The following is an 18,624-nucleotide window of genomic DNA, read 5'->3' as shown; positions in this document are numbered from 1 at the left end:
TGCCTCAACCTCCCGAGTAACTGAGACTACAGGTGCATGCCACCACACTCAGCTATATTATTTTAAATATAGTGTATGAAATAGAGGAAATGGCCCTGTGAAGTTAAAAAAAAAAACTGGAACTATAACTAATTTCCCTAAACCAAAAAGTTGGTATTAGTAATGATTCTTTTAAAATGTATGGGACAAATTATACACTGTTTTTAATAAGAGGAAAAATAAATCTTAGTTCTAGAAAATTCCTCAAATTCAACCCAGAGGACTTATTTTAAAGTCCAGCTGACTGTATTATGTAGACTCTTTCCCAAAACGGATAACCAAGCAGACTATCAAAGCTAGCTATTAAATACCAAAAGTTCTCAGGCAGCTAGTCAGCTGAACTGGTTTTTCCTTGCAATATAGAAATAGAGAATGGTCTTGCTCTCGTGACTATATAAAATAGTGAATTACGCACTCTACAAGGCTGAGACCTGCTTTGAGGTTTAATCTGATGATTGACTGTCTCCTTTCTTGCTACAACAATAAAGTCTTTGCTCACAGACTAGTAATAATATAGAGACTGGTCATTTCTTGTTCTTCCATGAATTATTTGGTCCCTAAAACTAGCAGCATCTGCCTTCATGACTATTATCCTGTTACATTGAGTAGAAATGGGAAATGTTACCAACATATTTGCATTGTTTGCAAGTTTACATGGGGTGTCCAGAAAAGAAATGGCACTATATCATTACATAGAAATGTGTGCAATTTTTATCACATGCATTTGGAGCATGACCCTGCTTAGCTAATATTTTTAACTATGTTGGTCTTCCTGCTTTAACTTTCAACATAATTTGCTTTATTGACAGCTGTATTTGGTTTTTACCCCACTGTTGTTGGCAAGTCATGCCTTCTATTGATGTTACAAGCTTTATTTATTTATTTATTTATTTTTAGGTTGATCTGGTAGAAGAAACTCGACAACTAGACTCCACATACTTCAGTAAGCTACAGTCTTTGCATAAAGAGACATTTCCCAAGAAATCTGAGGTAAAACAACTTTCTACTTTGAAAAACAAATTTTTATCCTGGGGAGGGTTGCTATTTTATATATTGGAGAGAAGGAGATTGTATATTGAGGAGACTGTGTATTTATAAAGTAGGGGACAGGCAGTTTCATTTTTTTGCTATTCCTTTGCCTAGCATGCTACATTTGCGGGTGTTATATTTTACTGATGCTTTTAACAGCAGAGCCAAAAAAACAAAGCAGACAGGTAGCATAGGGAGCCAAAGCACTCATTTGCCTTAGCTAAGACCCGACAATTGAGCTGTCAAGTCAAATAACATTCCTTTGGATGTTACCAGTTATTTTTTGTATGACAGCTGCTCTTTCTATTTGTTATCAGGTCACAGAATAGTTAAATAGAGTTTTCTAAACAGAAGAGAAACTGTTCTGTGACAGCAATAGGCACAACAATAAAGAAAAAATTATAGAAAGGAATTGGGGAAGTCAGTAAAGAGATCATAGGATGGATTAGCGTATCAAAGTGTAATTTTGATATATGAAGTTGCATCTTTTGGCTTGGCAAAGTAAACCATGATAGATTCTTAAAACTATAAAATATAATATAATGTGTGCACCTACATTAAAATGACAGTTAATAGCCTGAAAAGTGTTTAGAACATATTATTATATAAGAATACATGAAACAAAAATGCTGGTGTGGTATGATCCTATTTATGTAAAATTATATATGTATTTCTATGTGTCTCCACATATGCAAAAATACATGTCTGGGAAGATATTAACCAAAATGTTAAAGATAACTCTGAGTGATGGAGTTGCAGGTGATTATTTTGCTTTTCTCTTTGTATCTGTTTTAAATATTTGTTCTTATACAAGTTTTAAAAAAGAGTAGTTATTTTTAAAAATGTAACCTTTATGATAGTTGCTTTATTAACACAGAAGTTCTCTATTTGAGACAGTACTAATTAATCTTGAAAAGGATGCACAGAAATCCATAAAGGTAGCACAATACAGTGTATAAGGTTGTATTGTAAACTTTGTAACACTCTTCAATTATCCTTCTGCAGTAAAAATTTGATTTTAAAAAATATTGGTCGTTTATCTTATGGTTGGACACTTTACAAAAACAAATAGGGAGATGGGTTAATTATATAAGGAAAGGCCTTTCAAAGAATAAGCCTCTCTAATTCTTTGCTCTTTAGGGCTTGTAAACTCTTCAAAAAGGCCAGAGGTCTTAAAATTACCTAAAAACTAACTTTTATATGAAGGTGATTACACTCAAAGGATGCTCTATAAGTATCTAATATTACTAAAACCTAGTTTTAAAAACTAGGTTATAAAAGAATGTTTTATGTTTAGGATATATAGTTAAGAAAAAGAAACAGGTTACAAAACCATACACAGGTACATATTCATAATCTTACACAGGTACATAATCCTATCTTCATTTTTTTAAAAATTATATTAGACATGGTAAATCTCTTTCCATTCAGTCTGCTGAACTATGTAACCATCATAATACCCTATTTTCTTTTCTTTTTTTCCTTTGAGTTGGGGTCCCACTCTGTCTTCCAGACTGGAGTGCAGTGGCACAATCATGGCTCACTGCAGCCTCAGCCTTCTGGGTTCAGGTAATCCTTCCACCTCAGCCTCCAGAGTAGCTGGGACTATAGGCACATGCCACCACACCTGGCTAATTTTTTGGGTTTTTGTACAGACAAGGTCTTGAGCCACTGCGCCCAGCCTCTATTTTCATTTTTAATAAACTACCCACATGTACATATATAAAAAAGACTGGAAGAATGTATACAAAAATGTTAATGGTGGTTACCTCTGAAAAGTAGTATTATGTGTGATTTTTATTTTCTTATTATGACAAAAGACATATTCTGTACTAAGAAAAATGGTAAAATTAATTTTTTACAAACAAGTGCTTTATATATAGTAAATATTTACTATATATACTATAAATGTTCATGAAAAGAAGGGAATAGAATGGAAAGGAACAGACCAGAATTTGATATAAGTTAGAATCTCATAGACCACCTAGAGTCTTTACCCAGTTCAGCTGTTGACTTGTTAAATGGTCTTGGTCTGATAGTTAATTTTTCTTTCAGTTTCTTTATGTAAAATTGTAAATAATTTTTTGTGTTAAGAGATTTTTATGAAAAGTATTATTTCACTAGGATACCACTGGTAAAATTGGAACTGGTGTTTTATCACTCTCTAACGTCTCTAAAAACCCAGAATATTGGAATAATGTTCCTGTGGAATACAGGCATTTTACTTTTAATGATCTGCTGAAAAACAAACTGGAGTTTGAACATTTCCGTCAGTTTCTTGAGGCTCATTCTTCAAGGTGAGGAACATAACCATTTAAAAATGTATTTCTGACTTAAAACATTTTTCTCAGCTACTGGTTTTGATTCGACATATTGTAGTAGTGTTTTGGTGCTAGATTTCACCCACATCAGTACAATGTGATGAACATGATGATTTGAGATCTGTATGAATAACATTTTCTTGAAGTGCATTTTGATTGTTGCAACCTTCAAATGGTTATTTTGAGTAGTTACACAATATTTGTTGATAATTTTAGCAATGGCTAACTTAAAACACCAGCATGCTTTATTTTTTTTCTCTTTTCTGCTGTTTGTTTCTTTTACATTTCTCTAGACAGGTACTTTAATTACTACTTCTGTAATGTATCTTTTAAATATTTCACTAAGTTTGAAATTATTGTAATATTATATAATTTTTACTAACTGATATATAGAGGAAACATTGTGGTTTTACACAGAATCTTGGAACTTTATAACATATTTATCTAATACCAACTGAAGTATTGATTATATTTTTTTCCTGTTAATTTTCTTCCAAGCTAACAGAAACTGGTTAGACCTGGGAGCCAAATTTCACTGCATATAATTCCTCTTCATTGTGATGAGGATTATTTTAAATTTGACCTTTTTTTTTTTTTTTGGAGTTGGAGTCTCACTCTGTTGCCCAGACTGGAGTGCAGTGGCCGCTGCCAGCCACCGCAGCCTCGACCTGCTGGGCTCCGGCGATCCTTCCGCCTCAGCCTTTTGAGTAGCTGGAATGACAGGCGTGCACTACCACGCCCGGCTAATTTTTTGATTTTATTGTAGAGATGAGGTCTCACCTGAGCCCTCAGGTAAATTTCACCTTTTGTCAAACAAATATGCCATGTGGAAATGTTCTTACTTTTGAACTTGATGCTGCTAGTTAAACATTAATGGGAGAACTCTGAGACCCTGCCAATAATGATACATTTTTTTTCTGATCCTGGTACTCCTTTGTCATCATTCATATATTTAGCCAGGATTAGGAGTATAATAGAGTCAACCAAACTGAAAGGGATAAGAGATACAATATTGTACTCATTAGTTCCATGATCTAATTAGTTGGGCTGACTAGTCAAGACAGCCACTTTCTGAGTTCTGTCAAAACAACAATCTGTTTGATGTTTATTAAAATTTAGAGAAATAAGTAAGAAGGGCTGTACTTTGTTTTTGTTTCCATTTTAGCATGGACCTTATGTGCTGGACAGACATTGAGCAGTTCCGAAGAATAACTTACAGAGATCGAAATCAAAGGGAGGGAAAATCGATATACATTAAAAACAAATACCTTAATAAAAAATATTTCTTTGGACCCAACAGTCCAGCTTCTCTATATCAGCAGGATCAGGTATCAACATGCAAGTCTATTTTTTATATTAACCTATGAAAGCCAGTAATTATTTCTATTTGCCAAAACCCTGAAAGCCTCTTTTTTTCTTTTCTTTTGCTCTATTGACTTATATGTTAGATACTTTTGATATTTATTTAGGTATCCATAAGTATCTATAAATTAAATATCTTTAAAATTCACACAAGTGTTACATAATATTAAATGTGTTACTTTCAAAAGAAATTTATAAAATAAGCATAACTTTTATTCATTTGCTCATTCACTCATTCAACAAATATGAGTACCAATGATATGCCAGACACTGTTCTAGGTGCTCACAATAAGTGATGAACAAGGTAGTCAAGGTCCCTGCACCTGTCAACAAGTAGGAAAATAACCATTACCAACCAGTAAGCCTAACCTCTATGCTCTTTCCTATTCTTCTCTTAGCTGATATTACTCCAAACAGATTCAATCCTTGAAAATTATGTTTACATTTATATTGTCTCTGAAACTATTTTTACTGACAAGAAACACAAGTTTGACCATTTTGTTGGACCAATGTTCTTTGGCCTTAATCACACCTTATTAATAATGAGTATTATTAGGTTGACAGCAAAACTATCAGATTGAAATTCAGCAGTGGGTTTGTATTCATGTAACATTTTTAATAAAGTATGGCTCAATTTCTATACTTTTGAAATACAAAGAATTACATATTATAATTTAGTTAGAAGTTTGTTAGTACTACATTAACACTTAAAGATATGATTTTTTTTATTTTGATAGTTTACAAGAATGCAAGTCCTAATGGCATGTATTTATAAAATCCAAATTTCAGATTAATGTTAAGTTCAGTAATTTAAAGAAAAATTCAGAGAGGCTCACAAGTAGGGCATAACAAATTTAAAAGCTAGGTCTTTAGTATAGGGAAAGTAAGGAATAGTCTTTGGGAGTAGGAGGGAGCAGAAATTCTAGAATTAAGCAACTTTGACAAAAATGCCTTTTTGTTAGTTCCCAGGATACAAATCTGGGACATATTAGCAAAAGTAGTTGGGTATCTCAATAAGCACAAGAATGAAATAAACACATGGAAAGCATTTGTTTTCTATTTGGCTTGTGCTACATTGCGTGAGGTTTCATGGTATCTGATGCTACTGTGTGAACCCTCCAAAGTACATACAACATACTGAGAATTTAAGTCAGTGAAAGTCACCCATTGCTGTCACAGCAAATGGATGAACTTACTACAGAGGAATTTTCCCAATGACCCTTATTCATCTTTGTCATTACATTTTCATTTATTTTACACTTAAGGATGTCTGCATCACATTAAATTTTATAAAGATCATGTGAGTCCTAATTTCAGTTGTGTGGCCAATTTGCTCTTTGATTAGCAAGGTAGTCTTTTTTCTTTTTCTTCTTTTTTATGCAAAACAATATTATTATAATATTATTTCATTGATATTATCAAGAAGGACTGAGAAGAGGATTTTTTTGTTTTTATATAAAACAATATTATTAGTAGTGGTGTTTTATTAATATTATTAATCAAAGGAGAACTAAAAAGAGGACAGTTGTTCCAGTGAGCAATCCAGAGATTTTTATCAGTGTGCACACAGAAACAGGGAAAAAATAGAATCGGTTACAACAGGAAATAGCCATTAGTAGCTTGCCGAAGCCAATACTTAAGCTGAAGCCAATACTTAAGCTGGACCACAGAGAAATTGTGTTTTATATGTGGTGCTATCTGTGCAAGTCAATTACCTATAAAACTTGACCTTTCTCTGCTTCCTGCTACCTCTGTTTTCTTCTTAGAAGTTGTTGGAACAGCCCTATGTTGTTCCTGCTACCGTTACCCTGCCACCTCCAACCCAATATTTGTTGGTTTGATATATGTACTTACAATATCTGGGTCATGGTTATCTCTTAACCAATTAATACTTCATTTTCTTTATCCATAAGATGAAATTTTTTCTCAAGTGGTTCAATTTGTCTAGAATCACAGATTCATTGAAGATTAGAGATAACCCAGCAATAGCCCTTTGGGAATATACCTGGAGGAACTCAAATCATTCTACAAAAAAGATACCTGCACACGTATGTTTGTTGCAGCTCTATTCACAATAGCAAAAACTTGGAACCAACCATGTTGCCCATCGAAGCTGGACTGGATTAAAAAAATGTGGTACATATACACAATGGAATATTATGCAGCCATAAAGAAGGACAAACATATGGACTCTGCAGCAACTAGGATGGATTTAGAGTCGATCATATTCAGTGACCTATCACAGAAACAAAGAACAGAGTACCATATGTTTCACTCATAAGCGGACCTTGCACAATTATTATAATACTATAAGAAAGGGATTGGCAAACTGAGAATCCCTAGTGGGAAACTGTCAGAGGAGGGAGAGGAGGGATTGCCAGTTCAGGGAAACTGCTAGGGAAGGGAGGGGCATACCTCATCAACAAGAGTACCTGCATAATCAACATTTGTATACCTAACACTGAATTGTACCCCACATCTTTATAATAAAAAAAAAAGAAGATTAGAGATAGAAGAGAACTTAGAACACTGATAGGCCATTGTCCCCATTTTACAGTTAAGATACGAGTTCATGGAGAAGAAAAATATGTCATTGCTTGTGGTCATGCAGTATAAAAACCCCACCCCATTTATGTGTTCTTTTTAATATATTATAAGTCCAATCATACATCTAAAACAACTGCCACATAAACCACAATTGTCTGTCTGATGTTAGGGGAGTTATCTGTGATTACTGTACATAATATTATAGCCAGGAGACGCTATACAGAAAATGAAAATTGTGGCACCTATCAGGTGTGCAGCAAGTAGTTTTAAAGTGAATGAGCGAATTAATGACTATTTTTAGCACAAGTTTATAGTTTCTATCTCATTTTTATTTTCTTAGATAATGCGTTCAAGTGGTGGCTGGGGGAAGATTCTCCATGAGCAACTTGATGCTCCTGTTCTAATTGAAGTTCAAAAGCATGTCCTAAATAGGCTAGAAAATGTGTGGTTGCCATTGTTTCTTGCAAGTGAACAGTTTGCTGCACGTCAAAAGATAAAAGTATGTAAATTAGTATGGTCTTTGGATAGCAACTGGCAGTATCTACCAAAACCTCACATGTGCATACTTGCTGATCCAGCCATTGTACTTCTGTTGATAGTGTTAAAAGTATTAAGTCGGACTTCCCAAGTGTTTTTGGTTTTGTTTTGAGATGGTGTCTTGCTGTGTTGCCCAGGCTGGAGTGTAGTGGCTGTTCACAGGCATGATTACAGCACACTGCAGCCTTGAACTCCTGAGCTCAAGTGATCCTCCTGCCTCAGCCTCCCAAGTCACTGGGCCTACAGGCACGTGCCACCATGCCCGGCTCAGACTGCCAAATTTTAATCTCAACACATATTAATTGTACCACTTTTATGTTTCATAAATGTAGCTTTCTCATTTGAATGATGGAGCTAATAATAATAATTGCTTCATAAGATTATGAAAATGAAATGAAATCAATGTGTGTTTCATTTCTTAGCATGGTGCTTGGCACCCAGCAAACACTCAAATGTCTATTAATGTAGTTGCTATTTTTAATATTATTAAGTCTGTACACAAAGGGACTAAGGGTATATAAGGACATTTATTTCAGTATCATATGGGGGAAGAGTTAAATGAATTAAGATAATTCCATAAGCCGGGCTCGGTGGTTCAGCCTGTAATCCCACGCCTTGGGAGGTTGAGGTGAGTGGATTGCCTGAGCCCGCGGGTTCGAGACCTGCCTGGGCAACTTGGTGAGACTTCATCTCTACGATAAATCAAAAAATCAGTCGAGCGTGGTAACACGTGCCTGTAGTTCCAGCTACTTGGAAGGCTGAGGCAGAAAGATCACCGGAGCTCAGCAAGTCAAGGCTGTGGTGGCTGGGAATGGCCACTGCACTCCAGTCTGGGTGACAAAGTGAGACTCCAACTAAAAAAAAAAAGATAATTCCATACTGTGGAAAACCATGCAGATTTTCATATAAAATGATATTAAAACATAAAAATGAAATGTCCACTTGTACTATATGAAAGACATAACTTATTGAGTGAAACAAGCAGGATGCAGAACAATATGTAGAAAGTAATACCACTACATCTACTTAGAGCTTGATATTTATCTATGCATATCTATCCATCCATTCATCCATTTATCTATCAATCTTTTATGTTTATGCTTAAGGAAAACTATCTAAAATTATTTGTTTCCTGGGAATGGGTTTGGGCAGTGAGAGAGATTTTTATTCTTTCCTTTAGAGTAGGCTTGTTTTCGCTATGTTTTGTTTTTCTTTGACAAGAAGTATTACTTTGATAATTTAAAGCGTTAGCCGGTTGCGGTGGCTCATGCTTGTAATCCCAGCACTTTGAGAGGCAGAGACTAGAGTATTGCCAAAGTCCAGGGGTTCAAGACCAGCCTGGGCAACTTGATGAGACCTTGTCTCTGAAATAAATAAAAAAAATAACCGGGTGTGGTGGTGGGCACCTGTAGTTCCAGTTACTTGGAAGGCTGAAATGGAAGGATTATCTGGACCCAGCAGGTTGAGACTGCAGTGACCGTGAGCATGCCACTGCACTTCAGCCTGGGTGACAGAGTGAGAAACCCGTTTAAAAAAAAAGATAAATTTAAAGTGTCATTAATACACCTAAAAACAGGTAACCCTGATCTTTACAAAAATAACACAAGGGTCAGAAAACATGTAATTTTGGACTTTAGTTTGCAAAACTACATGTCATGAATACTGACCAGGAAGAACCTGAAAAAGCTTTCTTCCTTATTCAATTTCTTAAGTGCTTTGAGGTCAACTTATCTGGGAACATCCTTAGTCATTTGAGCTGAGCAACTTAGTTAGGAAAACACAATACAGCTGGGAACACAATTTATAGTATGGATAAGAAGAGCTGGCTTGTTTTAGGCAAAAGTTCCTGGAAATAAGCTTTGGGAAAATGCAAATCTCCTCATTCTCTTTCTTCAGGCTATTTCCAATTCTCCACCCAAAGCCAAGCAAAAGGATGTTTGGCTTACTAATATTATTTATCACATTTTCTCATTTTGTTTTCTACAGTAATTTTATTGTAACTCATCATTTCCTAATTTGGCATTCTTTGGGTGGCCAGCAACTGTAAGCCAAAGTCAAAAAGGAGGGGTGTGAATTTACTCTATAATGGTGTTGGGGCAATCTCACACACTTAAAGATGCCCAAGTTTTAGAAAAGGCGTAGACCAGGACAGCCATAGGAACCCTCCAAAGATTCTTAGGTATTTTCTCCTGGCTGTGTCTATCCAAAAGATTCAGCCTTAGTGATTCTAGTTCTTATCTTTCTTGTTTAGCTCCTAGATCTATCTGCTGTGGACAGAAAGGTGGAGTCAGTAGCATAGATTTGGCAGGAGTGGTTCTCACAAAAGGGGAAATATTATGAATAGACATTAACTCCAAGAAATATCTACTGTTTCCTTCTGTGTTGACTAACTTGTGTGTTCTACAATTAGTTGTGGAAGTATAGCTAAAAAATTGCCAGAGTCCAGGGATTCGAGATCAACCTGGGCAACTTGATGAGACCTCCAGCTTTAGTTCCCACGTGAGCCAGTGTGAAACCATCATTACTATTTGAGGCAATACAGTCAAGTATTATTATCGCTAATTTGAAGAGGTGGAAATGGTGTTCAGAGAACTTGGAACCTGACCGCATGGCTTCTATTCTAAGTTTGATCCTCTTTCTCTTGAACTGCACTATGTCCTATCCAACCTGACCTCATTTTTTAAAGCTGTCAAGTTAGTAAATAATTTCAAAACTTTAGACATTCTGTGTTAAAATGATTGATTTTGCTTTTAGGTACAGATGAAAGATGTAGCAGAAGAGCTCTTACTACAAAAGCATGAAAGGAAAATTGGGGTCTGGAAGGCAAGTAATCCTTGTTATATTTTTCCTCTTATAAGTTTCTCTCTGTTAAAGTGTGCTTTTTCCTTCCCCTTCTTGTTCAAAGACCCTCACTGTGGACACTGCTTTCTAAACCACCAGCTGATCACCAATATTGTTCTTTTTTTTTAAAAGTAGGATTTATTAAGAAGACAGAATATCTCCCACAGCGGAGGGGACCTGAAAGACGTTGCCTAGTACTGTCCTTAATTGGCGGGTGGGATTTGAAGGCAACTGGGACTCTACCAGAGCTTTGTTCTTAAAGAGATCCTTGGCCTGCTCAAGTGTATGATTGCCTTTAATCATGTATTTTTCTTTATTCTGCCTGTGATGGATTTGAGACAAGCTGTTCATTCCAGCATATGGTAGTTTATTTATTATTGAGAGTGGATTACACAAAAAACAATGAGTTGTATGCAGCAGAATCACCAGGTTAAATCACCTTACATTATCCCCTTTATTTAGAATTAAATTTTAGTTATAACCACGTGTTGCTCCCAGATGTCCTCACAAAGCCACTTTACAGAATGGGAGCACACATAAAAAATAAAAAACATCAAAAAGCAAACACACAAAAAGATAGACTTCCACCTCAGCTTTGAAAGAATTATGATAACTCTCATTTTGGTGATTATTAAAACCACTGTATGATACCTTGCTAGAAGATGCCTATTTTGCTTTATAACAAGCACAATAAACATAGACTTCAGAGTCTACAAGTTTATGTGTATTTATCTTTCTGAAGGTTGTGATAGAATGTCTAGCTAGACCCAGGTGACCCTCTGCAAACCAACAAAGATAAAAATTTATTTGAATATTAGAGAAATGTATGTAACTGTTAATATGCTCTTTTCTGCATTTTTCCCTTAAAAGGAAAGACACTTTATTACTGTTTGGTTTTTTTGCTATATTTTTATTGAAATACTAAGTAGAATGGACATATATTTTATATTATCGTGCATTGCATATTATATTATTCTCTGCTTAGTTAAATTACAGGTTTTATCTAAATTTCTAAGTTTTAGTATCTTAAGAAGCAGATCTTAAAACATTATTTCCTGAGTGGGTTTTAAATAAACATCCCAGTCTTATACATAGTTATTCCTATTTATAGCGCTGTAATTTTAATATGGACCATATGGTGAGGGTCTTAACTTTTTGTCAAGAGAACATGACATGTACCTCATTAAAATAGTGATAGACATCTGTTCACTTCATCTGAATTAATGGTACCACCAACCATCTAGATTGCTTGACTTTTCAGTTTCCAGTTTAGATGTCATCTTCAAGTCCCTACTTTGTAAAGATCTTAAGGCAGAATTAGTCACTCCTTCTTCTGTGTTACCACAGCACTTTTTTACATAATTCTCTAAATACTTATATTGATGGTTACATATAATTTGTTTCAAGAATTTATTTTATGCATTGTAAGTAATGGATATTTTTCATGTAGTTTAATTAATATAATTCCTAAGTCCATCTAAAACATTGCCTTTGGAAAGATGCTTCCTTGCACAGTTGTATGCTAAAGTCAGCTTTGGGAAATGTCAATAAAATTAAAGTCTATTCAGCAAATTCAGTAAAATCTACTATGTTCTTTAATCTGAGATGCTAAAGGGAGAAATGTGTGATTAAATGGTCAAAGCTAAAGAGTAGATACCTTATATTTCAAAACTGTGAAAGTATAAAATAAATATAGATAAAAATACGTTTACGCTTTACTGAAATGCCATGGGTGCGCCTGGTTTTTATATTATATAAAATAAATTCTCAGAGGAATTTTATTACTAAAAATAATTTATTAATAAAGATTGTTTTTTAGCTGGGCTCGGTGGCTCAGCTTGCAATCCAGTGCTTTGGGAGCTGAGGTGAGGTGAGTGGATTGCCTGAGCCCATGGGTTCGAGACCCACCTGGGCAACTTGGTGAGACCTCATCTCTACAATAAATCAAAAAATTAGCCGGACGTGGTAGCATGCGCCTATAGTTCCAACTACTTGGAAGGCTGAGGCGGAAGGATCACCGGAGCCCAGCAGGTCGAGGCTGTGGTGGCCAGAAGTGTGCCTCTGCACTCCAGCCTGGGCGACAGAGTGAGACTCCAACTCAAAAAAAAAAAGATTGTTTATTGTTCTTAGTTATTAATCATAATTTATTAAGTTAAAATAAAAATAATAAAAACATTTCTCACCTAAAAACATAATTTTTTCAGAATGAAATTATGAAGCTTAAGTCTATAGCAAATTTTCTCTTTAAATTATAAAATGAATTGACAATTTTTTTCTTAAAAAATAGAAAAAAATGTCTTATGTTTAACTACTTTTACTTTTTAAAAGACAGGAGAATCGTATGTTAATATATAACATATATAATAATAAAATATGCACACCTCATCAACAAGGATACATGCATAATGAACATTTGTATACCTAGCCCTGAATTGTACCCCACAAAAAATAATAATAATAAAATAATAATGTAATAATGTAATCATAACATTAGGATTACTTTGTTCTGTTTAACTGCAAACTCACACTATGCACCACCATAGTCTTAAAATGTAACATTCTGTTAACACTCTTAAACAATATATTGTAAGTTTGTCTGGTCATTTTTTTTTCTCTCTACCTCTTAAAAAATAAAACAAAAGAGAGAAAAACAGGACTTGGGGTGGGGGTTGTTGCTAAGTTCTCTTTTATCCATGCTACAAATTTCAACAGTCAGCATTAAAGGAGATAGAAGTTGGTAGTTTTTAGCCTAATTAATGACTTTATTACTTTTTATCACACAGCTAATTTTCTGTATTCTCTGTTTTGGACAGCCAGTGGAGAGTAAGTGGATCTCTTCGTCTTGTGAAATTATTGCTTTTCGCAAAGCATTATTGAATCCAATTGTTGCAAGACAGTTTCAACGTTTTGTGGCTCTAAAAGGAGATTTACTGGAAAATGGGGTACTGTTTTGGCAAGAAGTACAAAAATATAAGGTATCATATTTGGGACTGGAGAAAACCACCTGTTTTTGAGGAGGAAATGCATTAGTATCAGATTTTTAACTGTAACTTTATGGACAAGATTTGTATAAGATATCCCAATTTTGTCTTCTTCTTTATACCAGTATATAAATATTGGAATTTTTATTGCCCAATCTCCAGATACATTTATTATCATATGGTGAAGAGTAAGAGTGAGCTCTGGAATGATAGTATAGATTAAACATTCCAAATCAAAAAATCTGAAATCTAAAATTCTCCAGTGAGCATTTATTTTGAGTATCATTTTGGCATCAAAAAGTTGGATTTTGGAGCATGTCAAATTTTGGATTTTCAGATTTGGGATGCTCAACTGGTCAGTATAATGAAAATATTCTAAAATTCAAAGCACTTTTGGTCCCAAGCATTTTAGATAAGTTTTTCAGTTTTTCAGGGTGTTAACATACTTATGACTTAATGAGAGCCATCATGAAGAGAGTTTTAGCTACATTTCTATATATCATTTATGTACGGTACACATTTTTTCCTGAAGATATCCACATTCGGCATATCCATACAATCAGATCTCTTTATAAGAATTTTTCCCAGCTGGCTGAATGTAGTGGCTCATGCCAGTAAATCCAGCGTTCAGCTTTGGAAGGCTGAGGCAGGAGAGTCACTTGAGCCCAGGAGCTTGAGACCAGCCTGGACAACATAGCAAGAACCTCCATCTCTACAAAAAATAATAATAATAAAAAATCTGGGCACATGCCTATAGTCTTATCTGCTTGGGAGGCTGAGGCAAGAGGATTGCTTGAGCCTGGATGGTCGAGGCTCAGTGAGCCAAGAACGTGCCACTACACTCTAACCTGGACAACAGAGCAAGACTCTGTTTCTTTTCTTTTTTTTCTTTTTGTTGAGTTGGAGTCTCACTCCGTCGCCCAGGCTGGAGTGCAGTGGCACACATGCTCACAGCCATCCCCACATTGACTTACTGGGCTCAGGCTATCCTACTGCCTTAGCTTTCCAAGTAGCCGGAACTACAGGCACATACTACCACACCTGGCTAATTTTTTAAATTTTTATTGTAGAGATGAGGTCTCACCAAGTTGTCCAGTCTGTTCTCGAACCTGTGGGCTCAGGCAATCCCTCACCTCGGCCTCCCAAAGTGCTGGGATTACAGACTTGAGTCATTGCACTCAGCTAAGACTCTGCTTCTAAAAAAATGAAATAATACAAATTTAAAAATTAAAGATATGATAATCCTACTAGAAATGTCAAAAATGTATTTTTGGTAATGAACCAAACATATGGTGTAAATAGGCTTTTTCTGAGGCAATGCTAGACTGAATAAGTGCTAGCTGTTGTCACAATGTAACTTTTATATTAAGCTGTTTTCACACATAACTTATGCCAAACTATACATACAGTTTTACATGACAGGCACTAGAATTTTTCCTTCTTTCATAGTATTCATGAGACAGCTATTATAATGCCCAGCGTATACTAGGTACTTAGTAAAGGTTGGCTCGTTTCTAGCCTAAAATTGGAAGCTTCCAAGTTTGTGTGCTTTCTGGTGATTTAGAAAAAAGACAGAGAAATGCCATAATTCTTGCTAAGCGACCTCTTTAGTTAAAAAGAAAATGATAATCTTACATCTGTGAATTTAAAACTGGCTCGTTTTAATGTACAATCATTATTTTTGCATTATCTATGAAGAGGATAATGTGACAGGGTAACAAGCAATGTAGATACTAAAAGATACGGAATGTCACACCTATTCACTACCAGCCTGTTCATTCATGTTGCTAGTCTTTTTGAGCCTAAATTATCCTGGTTTAGAAGCAGTTCTGAACAGAAAAGTTTTTATATCCACCTATAGACTGCATTAGGTGCCTGTTCTCAGTGCTTTCCTAGGACCCTCTGTATACATAACATTTATTAACTATCCAAAATCAGAGTAGGGTGTTTTAATACTTCTCCCTCAGTAGAAATTGAACCTTAAAAGGGAAAGGACTTGTCTTGAGGCACAGCTTAGTGTCTGTCAGATAGCAGGCACTCAATATAGATTTGTTAAATGGGTCAAAGTAAACACTAGTGCTTTTCCTTTGCTTAGGGGAACAAGTGATGAAATGAAATCTGTATTTACATAAGTATATGTATCAAAGTCTTAGGATCCTCAAATCCAAGAGAAAGAAAAGCTATGATTTTTTTAAAGATAGCTTTGACATGTCCCAGTGCCCACTTGACCTGAAGTTAAAATGTATATATGAATTGAAATGCATATTGACACAGTTTTATAAAGTGGTCTAGTAATGCATTAATTATATGGTATTCTGTCTTTCTTCCTCCTCGTTCAGGACTTGTGCCATTCTCATTGTGATGAGTCTGTCATCCAGAAGAAGATCACAACTATTATCAACTGCTTTATTAATTCCAATATTCCACCAGCTCTGCAAATTGACATTCCTGTAGAACAAGCCCAGAAGATCATTGAACACAGGAAGGAGTTAGGACCGTATATATTTAGAGAGGCACAGGTAAGAGATCAGGGCATGAGGCTAAACATACTTTAAAATAGAATTACAAGCTAGATATTCTTTTAAATCTCTTGCATTATTCATATTTGGCAAGATTTCAATCCTCCCAATAATGGGATTTAATCTATTTAATTTAAAAATCTTTGGACCGGGTGCAGTGACTCAGACCTGTAATCTCAGCAGTTTGGGAGGCCAAGGCGGAAGGATTACTTGAGCCCAGGAGTTTGAGACCAGCCTGGGTAGCATAGCAAGACCTCATCTCCACAAAAAATAAATTACTTGAGTGTCGTGGTGCATGCCTATAGTCCCAGCTTCTGAGAATGCTGAGGCAGAAGGATTGCCTAAGTCCAGGAAGTCGAGGTTGTGGTGAGCCGTGATCATGCCACTGCACTACATCCTGGGTGACAGAGTAATACCCCGACTCAAATTAAATAAATAAAAATCTTTGTATATGCCACTGAAAATAAGAAACGGTTACTTACATGCTATTTTGTTGATGATAATAAATAGTAAATAAAATTAAAAACTATAACTTCCCATGATTGCCATTTTTGTTTTTAACTTATAAAACTTAGCTAATTCCTCCTTTCTTTTTCACCATTCGTATTTCCTTTGGAAATATCTGCTAAAACAAAAATGTGTAAAATATGTGTATCCAAAGATTTGTGTATTTTTAAAGATTGGAATATTCACATAACTCATAAAATAAGTGAGAGGAGATTTAAGTACTCTACCAACATAAAGTATACAAACTCATGAAAGGAAAATCATGCCTGTTAACCTGCTCAAGTTACTTCTTTTCAAGATAAATAATAGAAAACAGTGACTTGGTGAACATAATTTATTTGCATTTTGAAAAGCCTTTTAGTGATGTTGTTCCTAAAAAATGATTAAGAAAAATAAATTATAATAGGGGTAATAGAGAAGACCATGTCATGAATTAAGTGATATGAAACAGAGATTTAGGGTAAGATTACCCTTGAGCATGGAAAAAGGCCATTATTCCTGAACATGCATTTGTGAGCCAGCTGTGTTCTGAGTCCTTTCAGGAACTGAAAGTGGACTTGAAATCCAAATTATGCATTAAAATAGGCAGAAATATAGAGGAATGATTGAGGATGTGCTGGAGAGCAGTAGAGAAAACATGGTGTCAGGATTGTAGCATCTGTTAATGAAAAGATCTTAGAGATAACTTAACCCAGCCTAGGCCTCCAGCTAACCAGGCTAGGACTTGCTATGTCTATATCAGAGGCTTCGGATCTGACTGTAAACGTCTAAAGCTGAAGACATTGGTTGGTTCTATCACACACTTCAGAGACTGCAGCCAAATAATTTTATTAGAGTCCTCTAACCTACAACTTCTACCTGATTTTCTAAAACAGAGTCCTAGATATATCTTAAATGTAGACTTTTTTGAAGAATCTGAAAATAGCGAATCTTTATTTAGGGGCCTCATCCCACTGAAAATAGAAAATCTTTATTTAGGGACCTTATCCCACTGAGTATGTTATTCTTCCTGTTTTCCTAAGGGAGCGCTCCTACCTAGGTATACAAGTCAGAGGTCTGGTAACCATCTTCATGTTTACCCTCTCCCTCATTCCCTTACTCCCACATCTAATCAGTCTCTAAAACTTACCTATTTGTTGTCTATCCTTGTTATCTGTCATTCTATCCACTTTTCTCCATCTCCACACTACTGTCTCACTTTGGATCTGCAAAGTCTCACATCTGTTAGCAAATCTCCCTGCCTCTGGGTTTTCTCCAAACCATTCAACTCACTGCAGACAGGGTGATCTTTTTCAGAATGTATATCTGATCATGTCTCTTCTCTGCTTAAAATATTTTAATTGCTCCCCAATGCCCTCAGAATGAAGTCCATACTCCTACACATCTCTCTAGTTACATCTTTAGGCACTCCCTGCCATCTCTGCCCCAGTCTTACTGAAATATTGTAGATCCATAAATGGTCCTTGCTATTTTCCCTCCTGAACTTTTTACAGTTTCATTCTCTCGCCCTTGCTTTTGTCCCTGTCACAACACTTATCACACTAAATTGAAAGTGGCTGTTCTCATATTTGACTTTCCCATTCTATCGTAACCTCTTTGAGGGCAGGGAATGATTCTTATTTATCTTTGTGGACCAACTACCTGGCAAAGACACATGAATGAATGATGTGACAAGAGATGTATCATGACAGAAAGGAAAAAGATCAAATTGGAAATAAGAGCAAAGTTGAACAAAATAGCTGAATAGTAAGTAGAAAACTGCTGTTTCAGCACTGTTATCAGTGTAGCCTTTGCCTATCCCTCAGTTCCAAAAGCCTGAAAGATTTCGTCACTCAGCCAGTTTCACTGGCCCCTTTTACTTATGCTAAAGCCATTGTTCATCCACTGGTAGTGAGCAAAGTAACTCTATACTTATGAAAACATTTTCTTACCCCCAATTTG

General features: G+C 35.5%; 1 protein-coding gene across 1 annotated transcript in view; it reads left to right on the top strand.

Moving 5' to 3' along the window:
• Positions 1–18,624, top strand: part of RGS22 (regulator of G protein signaling 22) — a 139,536-nt gene that overhangs the window by 102,366 nt on the left and 18,546 nt on the right. Inside the window, exons 16-22 of the mRNA XM_021716336.1 lie at positions 937–1,029; positions 3,193–3,365; positions 4,555–4,717; positions 7,639–7,797; positions 10,590–10,658; positions 13,490–13,651; positions 15,997–16,176. Of these exons, the coding sequence (XP_021572011.1) occupies positions 937–1,029; positions 3,193–3,365; positions 4,555–4,717; positions 7,639–7,797; positions 10,590–10,658; positions 13,490–13,651; positions 15,997–16,176 (999 nt within the window). The remainder of the gene's footprint in view (positions 1–936; positions 1,030–3,192; positions 3,366–4,554; positions 4,718–7,638; positions 7,798–10,589; positions 10,659–13,489; positions 13,652–15,996; positions 16,177–18,624) is intronic.

Source organism: Carlito syrichta, unplaced genomic scaffold, assembly GCF_000164805.1.
Source record: "Carlito syrichta isolate Samal-C Ts95f unplaced genomic scaffold, Tarsius_syrichta-2.0.1 Scaffold308755, whole genome shotgun sequence".
Classification (NCBI taxonomy): Eukaryota; Metazoa; Chordata; class Mammalia; order Primates; family Tarsiidae; genus Carlito; species Carlito syrichta.
Note: the sequence above shows the minus strand (reverse complement) of the source record. Positions and strands in the feature narration are given on the sequence as shown.